The sequence below is a fragment of the Lolium rigidum genome, chromosome 4 (genome assembly GCF_022539505.1).
Source record: "Lolium rigidum isolate FL_2022 chromosome 4, APGP_CSIRO_Lrig_0.1, whole genome shotgun sequence".
NCBI classification, from domain to species: domain Eukaryota; kingdom Viridiplantae; phylum Streptophyta; class Magnoliopsida; order Poales; family Poaceae; genus Lolium; species Lolium rigidum.
In genome coordinates, this window is record NC_061511.1 from 208,656,873 (window position 1) to 208,671,821 (window position 14,949).

At 49.1% G+C, this 14,949-nt stretch overlaps 1 protein-coding gene across 1 annotated transcript; it reads right to left on the reverse strand.

The window, feature by feature from the left end:
• Positions 1-12,370: 12,370 nt before the first annotated feature.
• On the reverse strand, positions 12,371-13,165 carry LOC124705742 (dirigent protein 1-like). The gene has a single exon (XM_047237447.1). The coding sequence runs from the start codon at positions 13,017-13,019 to the stop codon at positions 12,456-12,458; it is 564 nt and encodes a 187-aa protein (XP_047093403.1). The 5' UTR covers positions 13,020-13,165; the 3' UTR covers positions 12,371-12,455.
• Positions 13,166-14,949: the final 1,784 nt, after the last annotated feature.

Here is a 14,949-nt window from a genome sequence, read left to right on the forward strand (position 1 = left end):
ACTGGGGAGCGATGGGACGACCTTGGCTTTATGGTGCGGGATATTTTGCGGGATCAATTCTCCGTGGAGCTAGGATGTGATCTTCTACGGAGTAGTATTTATCTTTCCCTGGAGGTAAGCTCAGTTTCGCATGGCGTGTCTAGTTTGGCTTGGACCCGTGTGAAAGGCATCCACAAGACTGCAGCGCGATTGAGAACCAGCACCACCGTCCATTGACACGTTGATCGCGAAATGAGAGAAGGAAATAGCCAGGAAATTTCCTACACAAGAAGCAGACCAAGTAGCCAACTGGAGTACTATGCATCATCAAGCACCCGCGAGGACTCTTCTCGTTTCCTATTCGCAAGTCGGACACAGTCGCGACAGCAACGGCGTGGACACGATTGGCCTAGAAGCTCGAAGAAGAATGCTGGGACCTTGATGGATATTACTTGAATTACACTGATTTTTTCTCAAAACGGATCGTGTGTTTTTGGTTGTTTTCTGGGACATTGGTTCTCTTTATTTCAACGACAACGCGCGCGTACTGTAATAAATTAAGAGTTTTTTTTATGTTACATCGTACAACTACGTAATTTAAAGTGCCAGAGTTCGTTTTGAATTCTGAAGAATATAAGGTGGTTTTGGTTGTTTTAGAGTCTTTCACAAGGTGGTGTTGAAGAACTTAACGGTTGCCAACTAAACTTATGCATGTGCAAGCCAACAAAAAAAAAACAGCCATACACACAACTGCAATGTTTAAAAAAAAAAACAGCCATAGATGAGAGAGTAATCTCTACGGTTAAAATGCGCCGTCGTCGTGAGTTTGGAGGTTGACAAACTAGTCTAATGTCCCAACCACCTGCAGCAGCCGCTTCTAAAAATTCGGGATCATTTGGCAAGACATGAGTCTTGGCATTGTCTTGTTGAATGAATATTGGGCTCCAACGATCCTCCAACGGCTACTTCTCCTTGATAGCGGGCAAGACTTTTTCAATAAGGAACTCTCGGCTAACATCTCGTGTAACATTCCTCGTTTTAGTTTCCATTGTTCCCCTAGGGCGGTTTCCACTACGACGATCCGTCGGCTTCTCTGTCACAAAAGGGAACATACCAATTTTACCGTCAAAAATACAATTGCCATCCTCATCAAACCTTGGTCTTCCTACAACACATAGAAATATGACCTTCTCTATGTAATTCTTGCTTTGACATGATCGGTACGGTTCTTCCTCTTCATTGGCCAAATAATAATTTTGAGAACCTTTGGTTCTGTAAAACCATTTTTCATCCATGTGGACGACGTTGTATGAGCCTTGGAACTTAGGCTCCACACTATCCGGGTCGAGCCTACTGAGTGCATAGCGAACCCTTTCTTTCTTGTTGTCATCCGTAATGCGAGGTTTGATGGCATTTGAGTGCCTCCTAAATTCCTTCTCCTTGAACCTCCTATGCAAAGTGGATATCGACATGTTCAGCTCAAAAGCAAGATCCTTCAAAGTTGTCCTCTTGGATGGTGGAATTTGCATGATGGCTTCGGGATCAACCTCAACTCTTTTACACCAACAGTTCAAAGGTTTCTTGTTACAAACATTCTCAATACCTTGAAGATGATCAAACCATACACGTTGCACAACTCGCAACGGTACCATGAACTGGGCTGCCACTTCTTTAGTTACAACATCACTCAACACATTTGGCTTTGTTTTACACAAAAGGGCTACAAGAATTATCCTTTTGTCCTCATCACTATAAACCCTACGAACGTTCACCATTCGTCCCAATGGTACAACTGCAAAAAAACATTAGCATGGCATTTAGGACATGATCTAAAATACAGTAGCATAACATGTTCCTACGAAATCTAGAAACAGTAGCATAACATGTTCCTACGAAATCTAGAAACAGTAGCTTGATCAACAGTAGCATGAGCAACAAGTGCTTGTAAAACAGTAGCATTACCAACATTATAAAGTAGCAAATTTTCATGAGGTGATCCTACAAAATTTTAAAAACAGTAGAATGATTAACATGATATAACATGATCTATTAATCTGTAAAATTAGAATTTCGATTCTCAAAAACAGTAGCAGATGGACATGATCTATTATTCTGTAAATTTGAAAATTTTGATTCTAAAAAACATGATCAAACTCGACATGATCTACTAATCTGCAAAACGAACATGATTTTGAAAACAGCAAACTGTGAACAGTGTACATGCAAACAGTAAACAGTGTACATACAAACGAACAGTACCTGCACCATCGCTATCTTCGAAAACAGCAAACAACCCCTTAGCATAGTTTTCTGTTTGGTACAAAAACACATGTAATCTATGGACTATTTAGATACAAATCCTTGTTTTGTTCCTGCTACCTTGCCGCACATGAGCACAGATTTGGAAAATCAATTATCAGTACACTAGTATCTATGCACGCGCACGAGCGTCTCAACTAATCAATTCAATAATATGTTCAATAAATTTCTTAGAAAATTTGGTATGACTTTCAGCCAACATGGCACTTCAATCTTTTAGCTATCATCCCTTAAATGAGCAGGCAAACTTCATCCATTTTGCTACAACACTGTATATCGAGATCTCTTCTTGAAAAACTCTTATTCTCCCATTCATGTCGATGGCAACAAGCTTCAGCAGCCCCGCAGCTCCTGGTTTGGGAGCGTGTAGTCCTAACCAAATTCTTGAAAAATTAAATGCATAAGCCAAAATTTACTTTGTAAACACACAATAATACGCAAAACAAAAATGAAATCAAGACAAATATTGAAGCATGGAAATCACAAACTACATAACAAAAGACCAAGTCAGCAAATAACAAATAGATAAGTATATGGAAGTTCTAAGAACCTGAGTTGCTCCAGACTGCACTTTGCAGAATTAGATTTTAGCCAAGCACATCCCAAAACTTGCACTTACCTATAAGAAAAAATAAAATAAAGAAACAACTCAGTGTCTTCTAACTCGAAATAAATGTACACAGGAGGCAATTGCTTATGAGAATTAACAGAAAACTCACTGTGATTTCTTCCATTATAGATTGTGAAAACTCTAGCATCAAGATCCAATACATGGACAAGTTGCACAAGCAATATGGTGCTGGTATTATATGATGGAACAAACAATATATAAGATAAGTGATTGTATATTTTCATAATGCTGATAGATCCGTAGCCAATATTGCTCAAGGCTCTCTTTTGAGTCATCTTCATCTTTTGATTGATACGTGCACAATCGCTGTGTCTTCATTGATCTCTAGCTATTTCTGACATTGCAAATTCTGTTCTAGCTTCCAAGTATATGCACCAAGCCACCATGTTAACCAGAACCTCGATAAGTTTTGCTAGCAAACAACATATGTGAGATAGCAATTTATTTTTATGGAGAACATATAATGTAATAAATTAAAAGGTAATCATGACTTGCAATTTCCACAAAACAAATTGATGAGACAAAAAAGAAGCTGCTTATACATTGAATGCTGATTACTTAAATCATTCTTTTTTTTTTGAATAACAACAGGAGAACTGCTATATTCATTGCAATAGAGAAAAAGGTCAAGACGACCGGTTGACCTAGTTTATAAGGAAAACCGGGTCCAAAAACCGTACAGATCGACCCTGTTTTTGAGGAAAAAAGGGCCAGAAAACCGCACAAACAACAGAGCCTCGTCGCCCACACGACACAAAGCCACCATTGCAGAAAACAAACACATCCGTGCACGGAGCCGCCGCTCCGGCTTCCCCTACTCAGTCATGAGCCGCAACGCCACACGGACTAGATGCCTCGTAGCCCAAACTACACAAGACGACCATCCGCAGACCACGAACATCGCGCCAAAAGGTCCGGGGCCGCCGCCCCGACGTGCCAGCCAGACCGACCTCCTGATCGCGTCGACCGGGCCGACAGACTCGCTACCCACGTAGCACAAGCACGCCACCCTTGCCTTGCTAGACCACAACCACACCCCATATGCCTGTAGCTGCAAGGCCATTCGAGGCCGCCACCTCGACGCACCATCCACCGTCCGGAGCCGCTGCCCCGGCGTCCACCAACTTCGGCTGCAAGGCAACCATGCCTAGTTGACGCAAACCTGCCACACCACAAGTGTCGAGGCCTCCAAAGACGGCGCCTTCAAGAAGGTAGCGACATAGATGTCGCCATCGCCCGCTCCCGGGAGCTGAGGTTTTCACCGGAGGCCACCGACACCCGCGACGACAAGAGATGTAGCTCACGAGGACGCCTTCAAGAAGGAGAACGGCACCCACGGGTACCGCCGTCATCGGCACCTACCCAAAATAGGTGCAAAGCTTTCGCCTGGCATGCCATCTCCGCCATCGAGCCCCGCTTGAAGCTCGGGTAGAAGGAGCGCAACCAACAGAGCATGGGACCTTGCCGCCGACCACCCGACGCCCACACCCGACGCAGCAGCCAGAAGCAGCACCTCACTCCGCAGCCAACAGCTGCCGGAGCACCAGATCCGGACGGGAGCCGTCGAAGATTCGGTCACCAGCCGCCGCGCCGTTGAGGAACCGCGCCATGGGCCCGTAGAGCCCAGATCGGCCCTGCCCGCAGCGACCCCCATGCCGCCTCCGCACCACGGACCTCTCAGGCCGCCAGCGCGCTTGCGCAGAACCAAACCAGACCAGCGCCCTCAACAATCGCCGGTCGCGACCGCCGCAACCCGAGGCCGTGACCCTCGGCGTCCGCTCTGAAGCCATCCGCTCGTTTGAGCGCGAGGAACCGCCCCGACGCTCGCTTGAGCGCGGCCAGCCTCAACTGCACCAGCGCTCGCTTGAGCGTGGCCGGCCAAGAAGCAGCAGCGGGAGCCCCGCGCCGCCCTGCGCCGAAGCCAGGCGTCGGCCCGCGCCGCCGGTCGGCGAAGCTGCCCCGTGCAGCCCGCCTATGGAGCCGGGAAGGGAGATCCCGCCGCCGCCCACGCCGCACGAGCTTTGCCCGGCGACGCTTGCCGGCGGCGGCGGGGGATGGGGTTGGAGGCGGAGCTTCTTCTGGCGGATGGGGTTAGCACCCAGGTCGCCCGCGGGGAGCTTTGACCCAGGAGCAGTTTTTGCATATGGTTTAAAACTTAAATCATTCTTGTGACAAAGGCGTGAGAGAAGAGCTATGACATATTACTGAATTGCAGCTACCGTAAAATTTCCAAAAATATCATTTAGCTCATGACGTACAATGATGATTTAATCTAAGCTAGCGACTTAGCTTCCCATCCAAAAGAAATTACCAAGAAAAATATGCATGCTTATAGCATAAAATTTCATCTGAAAAATATATGGCAGATAACCTATTAATGGCTTGCCGATTCCCAGATACTGGGTCCTAAACGTGTCGTTCTATCGAGCATCTCATAAGAAAAGAAAAAATGAGTTCAGACTTTTCCACGCTGTCCTCACCAGCGTGCAGCAACGAAGGGCCCCTACGTCAAAACCGAGGTCAAAGATTGGGGAGTTTCAATCCAAGCAATGTGCTGAAAAAGGAAAGGAAATATTTTTGAAAGGAAACCAGATGATATTACATTATCAAAGAGGACCCACAGGATCACCAGATGAAATGAACTGAAAGAATGACTGTCTGGTGTTAACTAAAGATAATAGTACTACTGTTGTTCTAAAACTTCAATCTTTAAATACTTGTTTACCTTTGTCATCCAAGAGCCTTTCAGCGGTTGATTACACTTGGAACATAGAACACAACCCAGAGAGGTACCTGAATATGAGTAGCAGTAATTACACTTGGTTCCGTTTGGCATTTCCGTAGATGAAAGTCATTTTATAAGCAGCAGTCTTCCCGACAAAGAAGTCATAGAACATGTGTATTTTGTTCCAAGATGAGCCTTTCTGCATAGAAAAGATATCCATGTCAGTCAATACGATGGTATCATGTATTTATGAAAGGCATCCTTATCGAACACAAACCTTGCCCTCCAAAATCTCTACCACTATGTCAGTCAATACGATGGTATCATGTATTAAAATGATAGGTTCATGCAGTCACTCATTTGTAGGAGATCCAAATATCTTCTAGCATGATAAAATTTGGATATTCCAAAGCTCCATATTATGACACATAATGTATGAAACTGGACAAAGTAAATAAACGGGATATCTCATTAGCATGATGGAGCTTAAGATCACATATTAAACGCAACGTAAATATGACAGTAAAGTTGAGACTTTTAGCTTCTGTGCTGAATCCAAAATTTCAAGGCCCTGAAAATAATCAGTGAACTCAGGTTGAAATCTGAACTGAGAAAGCATCTAATATCACCAAATGATAACATCCTAAAAATCTCTGAATGCTTACACACTTCTGATGACAACGTAAAATTTATCTGAAAACTAAACAATAAACACGTAACAATCTTTCGAACATAATGAATTTAGTGCTGACTTAAAAGTCTTGTGAAAGCAGCCAATTGAAGCATACTACTGGAACAAAACACATTATTGTTTAGAACAATGAGTAAAAAATTAAATGCTTCCACCGCTATGTCTACCAAGAGACTAAGATGAACTTGAATGGTGGGCCGACAACATACTTCATGAGACGGAACTGAGGCAAAGGGGACGAATCGAGTACCTTGAAGGAAGTGATGATTAAAAAAAATCAAAATGCTTAGCGGCGCTGAATCCGGGCATGCCCCATTAGACATGGATGAAAATTCTGATAGGTTTCACTATTATAAATAGGCACACAATATTTACACCAGTCATTGTGCAGTGAGTTCCACAATTATTCAAACACAAAGAAGCACCCAAAATTCTATACCTCAAAAACTGTGACAAAATAGTACACTTCAAAAATTTGTGTCTTCCTTTTGGCCGGCAGTCCATAGGTTTCTGTCCCACAGAAGCAGTCCTTTTTACCAGTAGTATGAAGCATTTTTAGAATTCTACATTGTAAAAATCAGAAGTACTCTAAGCCAGTATAAAAACCATCCAAGTTTGTTTACAGGCAATATGAAGCCGTGATGAAAATCGGAACGGATGCAGCTGATGTAACAATGAACTCCTGAAACAAATATAACAAAAATATTGAATCGGGCGCAAGTAAGCATTGGAAAATGGGATGCAAGCAACGGCATAAAGTGCGCTGAACTTGAAATACATAATATAGGAAGACTGTACATGCATCCGACATGAACATTTTCCTCTATGAGACAAATATGCTTACGGCGCCTCTCCGGCTATATGCATCCGACTGTTGTTCATCAATGGACCATGAAAATATGAACTTAGAGAGTAAGGAATATACCTATCCACATCAGCCAATAGACTCGCAGAGTAATGAAAATAAGAAGTCAGCCAATAGTCAAGTGCTGGTGAAGTTGCACACTCTATACCTATCCATATGCCATATTTGACGATTAATGAATATACAATGGCTCTGAAAGCGGAAACTCGAAATATTCAGATTAGAGATGATAAAGACATGTATGCGTGCTTACTTCAAATCAATATCCTGAAAAGTGATTACTGCAGTGAATTAGCAATTAAAGTCCTTCATCATCTAGACCTAAAATGCGATCATCGAGTACCTTCAAGGAAGTGATCGTGCAAAAAATCGAAATGCTTGGCAGCGCTGAATCTGGGCGTGCCCCATTAGCAGCAGTAAGGGCTCGTTTGGCTGTTCGGGCCGAACTTTCCCGGAAAATATTCCCGGCCGGGAATAGGCAGAAACAGGAGCAAACCCCCGGGATTAATTTCCCGACCTCCGGACTAGGGGAAAAATCTCCCCAGGAAAAGGCCGGGATCCCGCCGGGTTTGCTGTAACCAAACGAGGCCTAAGGGTCCTTGTCGGCGCCGGATCGGGAGGAAAGCAGCAGTGCCGGCAGCGGGTGCACGCGAGGAGGTTGGGCGGTTGACCACCGGCAACCCTAGGACGTGAGGGGCAAGCGCGAGGAGTGGCGGCGGACTCGGCTCGGATCGCGTGGGGGAGCGGCGCCTTCATCTCCGATAGCGGCGGCGAGCGAGGAAGGCGGGCGATCGCCTCCACTTCTGGTTTGTGCATGGAGTACGACGGGCCAGGGAGGCGCCGGTACAGGGAGGAGCGCTTCGATGCGCGGGGAGCAGTGCACCAGGCGGCGGGGAGGGAGTTCGTGCTGGGTGCCGGAGGAAGCAATGAGGGTATGCGTGCAGTCATTGCCGTGATTCTAGGGTTACGACGTTGTAAGCGGACTGCGTTTGAGGAAAGAAAGGGTGGGGAGAATAAAGCGTCCATGTCCCTTAGATCAAGTTATGTGGATGGTCTAGATCTTATTTTTCAACACAAGTTCGTGCCTTTATAAGTAGTAGAGATAGAGATATACATATAATTAGTATTGGCACATGATTCTTTCATTAGTCATTTCCCACAAGGAGGGTGCTGAGCGTCCCCCGGGGGATTTGATCCCCCGATCCCCCGGGTCACCCGCCGCACGATTGAGGCAATCAGAAGCGTTACTGCTGGTCAACGTTCCAACGCAAAAAATAAAAAGGGAAAAACAAAGGAGGGTGCTGAGCGTCCCCCGGGGGATTTGATCCCCCGATCCCCCGGGTCACCCGCCGCACGATTGAGGCAATCAGAAGCGTTACTGCTGGTCAACGTTCCAACGCAAAAAATAAAAAGGGAAAAACAAAACACACCCACGAGGGGATCGTCGTCCTCGACTCCCGTCGCCCGTATCGAAAGCAGAGCTGCCCATGGTCCATACATCGTGGCCTCGCCGGAGAACCCGACGCCGGAGAGCCTCGCCGTGTCGTCCCCGTAGAATCACCCTCGTGGCCTCGCAGGAATAGCTCCTCACCGCTCTGGCTTCCCCATCCTTGCACGCATGCGTCGCTCCTCCGCTGACAAGGGCCATCGCCGGAGAACCTGACTATGCAGCAACAGGCAGCAGCTTGCAGCAACGGCGACAGTCGACGGTAGCAGCGCCGGTGTGCCTTGTTAGCAGCCCCGATGTGCCTTTGTAGCAACGTCGGCAGCCGGTGGCAGCAACACCGCCGTGCCATGGTAGCAACGACGGCGCCCCTCGTAGCAAGGCCGGCCACCCTTGGTAGCAAACCAGTCCGCCGCCGGCCAACCCTTGTAGCAAACCAGTCCGCCGCCGGCCAACCCTTGTAGCAAACCAGTCCGCCGCCGGCCTCCCCTTGTAGCAACGTCGGTTGCCCTTCGTAGCAACGCTGGTCGTCCTTCGTACCAACGCCGGCTGCCCTTCGTAGCAAAAGGCCGGTCGCTCCCTGTAGCAAACCAGTCCATCGATGGCAGCAACCCCATCCGCTGCCGCGAGCAACCGCGAACGCCGCTGGCAGCAAAGCCCACCTCCCACCGCCGACCTCTACAGCATGTTCCATGGCGGCGACAGCCTGCGCGAGCTATGCGAGGGGGAGCGGGTGAGCCCGGAGATGGGGCACGCCGGCGCGAAGATTGAGAGGAAGCAGCGACCTGGTCCAGCGATTCCCGGCGGGCGACATCGGCAGCAGCGACCTGGTCCAGCGATTCCCGGCGGGCGACATCGGCAGCAACGACCTGGTCCCCAGTCGATGGCTTCCGCGCCAACCAGGCCGTCTCGCGCCTCGCAGCGGCAGGGAGCCCAGCTCGATGCGGGCGAGCTCGTGGAGGCAATACACGCGAGCTCTAGGTGGGATACATACCATATCAGGCGGTGAAGTGGGGGAGTTTCGGGAGGTCGGGGCAGAGGAGCTCCAGGAGCGGGAGGTGCATATGAGCATGCGGAGAAGCGAATTGGTGAAGAAGAGACGTGGGAGAGGAAGATAAGGTGGGGCCCAGGGGGACACGCGTCGCTGCGCGGAGGCGGACGATGGAATAGCGCGATCCCCCGGGGGAAAGGAAGCATTTTCCTTCCCACAATATTACGTTAGTTGATTTGGACCAAAAAGATCCAGGACGTTAAATTCGACCTGAATCTGAAAAAAATCCATTATGTTAATAATTGGATCTTGACCTGTTTCTTCCGGCACACATAAGATCTAGAATAGGACTATGTTAGGAAAAATATTGGCTAAATAGGAAAAAAAATGGAAGAACAGATCACCGGACCGTGTTAGGAAAAACAGAGGCAAAATAGGAAAGAAGAAAAGAGCAGATTAATTAACATAAAACTGGAGACAAAATATGGAAGAAAAATCCACGTATCTGGACATGGAAACGAGAGCATCTAGACCATGAACATCACGAAACTAACAAGAATGGGAATGGAAGTCAGATCGAAAAAAGAAATCGAAGAGCAAATCTTGGGTCGCCCACCACGACTCGCAAAGGCGCGCCGCACCGGCGGAGAGTTACGGCAGCAAGTTTTGGACACGAGGCCGGCGAGCTTCCTTTGCTGTGCCAATTCGTCCTTGTCGGGAGCCGTACACCAGTGAGGTCGACAGGTTGGAGAAGCTGCTGGACAATGGTTGAGCATAAGCAGGGGAGAGATTAGGGAAGATGGACTTGTCAACTTCGGCAGCTATAAGAGTAGGAAAGTGGACTTGTACAGGATGAAAGTGCAAAATGTGCAACACAATGGACTTGTCCACTTCGGCAGCTATAAGAGTAGGAAAGTGGACTTGTACAGGATGAAAGTGCAAAACGTGCAACATAATGGACTTGTGTCCACTTCGGCAGCTATAAGAGTAGGAAAGTGGACTTGTACAGGATGAAAGTGCAAAACGTGCAACACAAATCTTGACACGCGGTGCGACGTTAGATAGGACAGGAACACCCACGGGTACGTAGAATCATCGCATCGCGCTATCTTCTCCTCCGTTATGCTCAGCTTCCTGATCTTGCCCATCGGTCTTCTGGTCATGGCCACCATCGGCACCTCCACGGCCACCACGTCCCCTCCCAGGAGCTCCACGCCCACGAGCGCCTCGTCCTGCTGCTCCCCGCCCAGGAGCTCCGAGCTCCGCATCCACGGTCACCTCGCCCAGCTGCTCCGTGTCCACGGTCACCTCATCCTGCAGCTCCACACCCACGACCGCCTCGTCCAGCAGCTCCGCGCCCAACACGTCCACTGGCTTGTGCGGCGACGGAGGGACTAGTGAACATGAAGACGCCGTCGAAGAGAGGGAAGGGCACGAGTTGAGCCTCGCCGTCACCTCCCTCATGGCCAGCATCGTTGCCACTAGAGGCGCCCGTGAACTGTGCGCCACGGCGAGCTCCGTCGCAGCTTCCGTCGCCCACGAACTGTGCACCACGGCGAGCTCCGTCGCCCGCAAACTGTGCGCCACGGCTTGCTGCTGCACTGCTTGTCTCGCCCATGTACAGCGGGCCACGGCCTAGACCATGTCCGCCGCCCGATACCTCAGAACAAAATCATCTCGCTCACAAAACACCAAGGTTTACCTCCGTCGATGTCCACCTCAAAGAAAAAATCTCCCGCGAGTTCCCCGGCCTCCCATCGAAATCATCCAGATCATCCCAGTCCATGGGCTCGTTGAGATCGACGTGCGCCATGATTTGAGGTAGGAGAAGGAGGACTACAGGAAAGAGACAATGAGCACATCTACCATGCCGCCAAGCTTTTATAGGCCGTCGGAAATTTCGACATTGATTTGAAACCATGGCGCCAAGCCCACATCTTCGCATCTGAACTCGATCTCCACCGTGCGAATTCGCTCTGATCCGTGGCACAACGTTGCAACCAATCCTTGTTCATGTAGTCCATCTCCGGTTGGGCAGAAATCTTTTCCATAGATCCTCCTCTCCATCAATGGAGGTCCTGTGCGAGAGAGAGAGAAGGAGGCTGCGCGATGGGGAAACCGAAGAGTCCAGGAAGTTACCGAGAGAGAATTAAGGAGGACGTAGCGCTGCATGCAGGGGCAGGAAAGGAAACCTCCCGATTTTTTCTCTTTTGGCTAACGATGCCTCAACTCTCCTTAATAAGCGTGCAAAATTTATACGCCTTAGAGCAATTCCAATAGTATAGCCAGCTGCTGGCTATAAGCCAAGTGTCATGTCATCTATAGTCAACTTAGAGCCAACATATACAATAGTGAGCTATAAAAATGTAGTACTTAATCAATGTGTGACCCACCTTTCACTCTCACAAAGTGCCTAGGAGCACGTGCTAGAGCTGGCTCTTGCATAAGAGCCCACCCTCCTTCTCTCTCCTCCTCTCTCTCCTCCAACTAAGCAATAATATACTATTTTAATCCTTATAGCCAGCTTATTAGGACTTATTATACTTGCTCTTATGCCCTGAGAAGGAGGGAGTAGCTAGTAACATCACACATCTCAAGGCATTTTGGTGACATGGCATGCTAATAAATGAAGAAAGAGAGTGATGTGGTTACCATAACATCACACACCTCAAGGCAAGATGAGTCTACAACATAATAAATGATACAATGCATGACACCACATATAAGTTACTATCCATTATGAAGGTAGTAACCTAAACTAGTAACATGGCATATGTTACTAGTCTAAGTTACTCCCCACTATGACCAGCCTAATGAGTTGCGCTTGCACGCGCGCGCACGTACATGTCGACCTGGACCACCGCGTTGAAGGTGGTGAGGTTTCCGGAGTATGTCCGGAGCAGGCCGTAGCCGGTCGCACCACGGAACGCGCCGGTGCCGCCAACGACCGGCAGCTCCCTGACGGGGTCGAGGATGGCGTCCCTCGCGAGCACGGCGATGGTGCTGCCGTTGTGCGGCCCCGCCGTGAAGACCATGTTGAGGCTGAGCATGAGCGTGAAGTCGGTCCGCGACGCAAAGATATAGAATCCTTGAGCCGTCCCGATGGCGGGGGACGCGGTGTTGGGCCCCTCCGTCAGAAGATCGTCGATGACGAACATGTCCCCGAAGCGGAAGGCAGGATCGACGGGTAGCGGGGTCACTCCCCTGGCGACGCGCACCGCCGTCGCTGGGCTCGACGGCACCGCCGTCACGATGTCGTGCAGGTAGAACTTGATGTGCGTCGTCGTCGTCTTCCTGGCCGCCGCTGCTCCCACGAGGAGAAGGGCCGAGGAGACTAAGATTTGTAGGAGCTGCATGGTGTGCTTGCTAGACATGGCGTCTACGGTATATGAGCTAGCTATAGTGGAGAGTCGAGACTGCTTACAGTTTGCGCTCGCTCGATCTTCACTTATCTTGACGACGAAATTACACGATCTCTCTTATAGACGGGTCATGTATGTATGTGCGAGCCTGGCTCAAGTACAAATGGCTCTTTGTGCGTGGAGCTAGGCTGTGATCTTCTAGTATTTATCTTTCCCTGTGGTGCATGGTAGGCTCACTTTCGCAGCATGGCGTACGTGTCCAGTTTGACTTGGACCCGTGTGAAAGGCATCCACAAGACTGCAGCGCGATTGAGAACAAGAACGTACCGCCGCCGGCCATTGACACGTTGATTGGCTTGGAGGGGATTAGGGGAGGGCCCATTCAAGATGGCGAAATGAGAGAAAGACGAAAGAGCCAGGAAATTTCCTACACATGCATGCATCAAGCCCCCGCGCGGACTCTTCTCGTTTCCTATTCGCATGGGTCATGGCCACGCAAGTCGGACACAGTCGCGACAGCAACGGCGTGGACACGATTGACCTAGAGGCTCGAACAAGAATGCTGGGACCTTGATGGATATTACTTGAATTACACTGATTTTTCTCAAAAAGGATCGTGTGTTTTTGGTTGTTTTCTGGGACCTTGATTCTCTTTATTTCAACGACAACGCGCGCGTACTGTAATAAATTAAGAGTTTTTTTTATGTTACATCGTACAACTACGTAATTTAAAGTGTCAGAGTTCGTTCTGAATTCTGAAGAATTAAGGTGGGTTTGGTTGTTTTAGAGTCTTGCACAAGGTGGTGTTGAAGAACTTAACGGTTGCCAACTAAACTTACGCGAGTCACTGCACAAGTCCCTCTCTCCCCTCTCCTCCCACCGCTTCTGAAAGTCTTCCCCTGCCGGCCGGGCTGATCCCGAGCCTTCTCCACCGGCTTAGCCGGCCGGAGATGGCGGAGGAGAGGCGCCGGACTAGATCTTAGGTGTAGAAGTAGTTTTTTTTTTGGCTATTTCCCGGTTTCTAAGAGTAGGGCATCTGGATCTCTGGCCAGGATCTGGTTCTTCTGGTGGTGGATCGATATCGGCGAGCTCCAATGGTGGGAGCAACTGCGGCGGGCCTCCTGCTCCAGAGTCTCCTTAAATAAAGGGTCTTGTAGATGTTTCTTCCTTTGCAGGTGTTCGGTGACTGCCTTGCTCCTCCTGGCTGGCCGTGGCGGGAGGGGGGAGAAGCACGGTGGTGTTCAAGACTTCAGCAAGATTTGTTCCATGTCCGTCCATGGTGGTGAGGGGGGAACTGGCTTGCTTTCCCCTGCAAAGAGTGGGACTAGTAGGGCTAGCTGGTGCTATTTGCTCAAGGGCTGCACAACCCTGTCTCTTTCTCTGTCCGGCCATGGAGGCGAGGGGAGAAGAAGGGGCGATGCGGTGCTTTCGACCAGGCGGCGCCAGCTCTATCTCCGGTGGTTCTTCTACAAGGGCAACCACGTAGTCGGCACCATGGCCGCTGCGATCTGTAGCCGACAAGATGGTTGTTTCTCAACCTCCATGTCGGAGGCCTGTTCGTCCCTGTTGGAGCTCGACGCCTCCTCGCAGCCAAGTGATTCGTTCCCGGCGGCTTGGAGGTAGCCAGCGGGGGTGGGTTCTCGCCGGAAGGAAGAGTTCGAGCAACTTCTCTCCATTCCTTGGCGGTGACGCTTCGAGGATGCCGGGGAGCGGTGACGGTGAAGCTCCAGGACCTGATTGCTTTTCCATCTTTTGTTCTGGGGTTTGTTTTGTAAATTTGCAGGCCTTTATCCTCAAATACGAGGTTCTTTAGGGCGAGTGTTGTAAAGGGCCTGTCTGCAATTTGTACCCATCACGTATCACTTTAATGGAATACCGCCTTCTATTTTCAAAAAAAAAAAAACTAAACTTAAGCATGTGCAAGCCAACAAAAAAACAGGTA

Coding starts and splice junctions, on each gene's coding strand:
- LOC124705742 (XM_047237447.1), bottom strand. CDS start 13,019: ATGTCTAGCAAGCACACCATGCAGCTCCTACAAATCTTAGTCTCCTCG.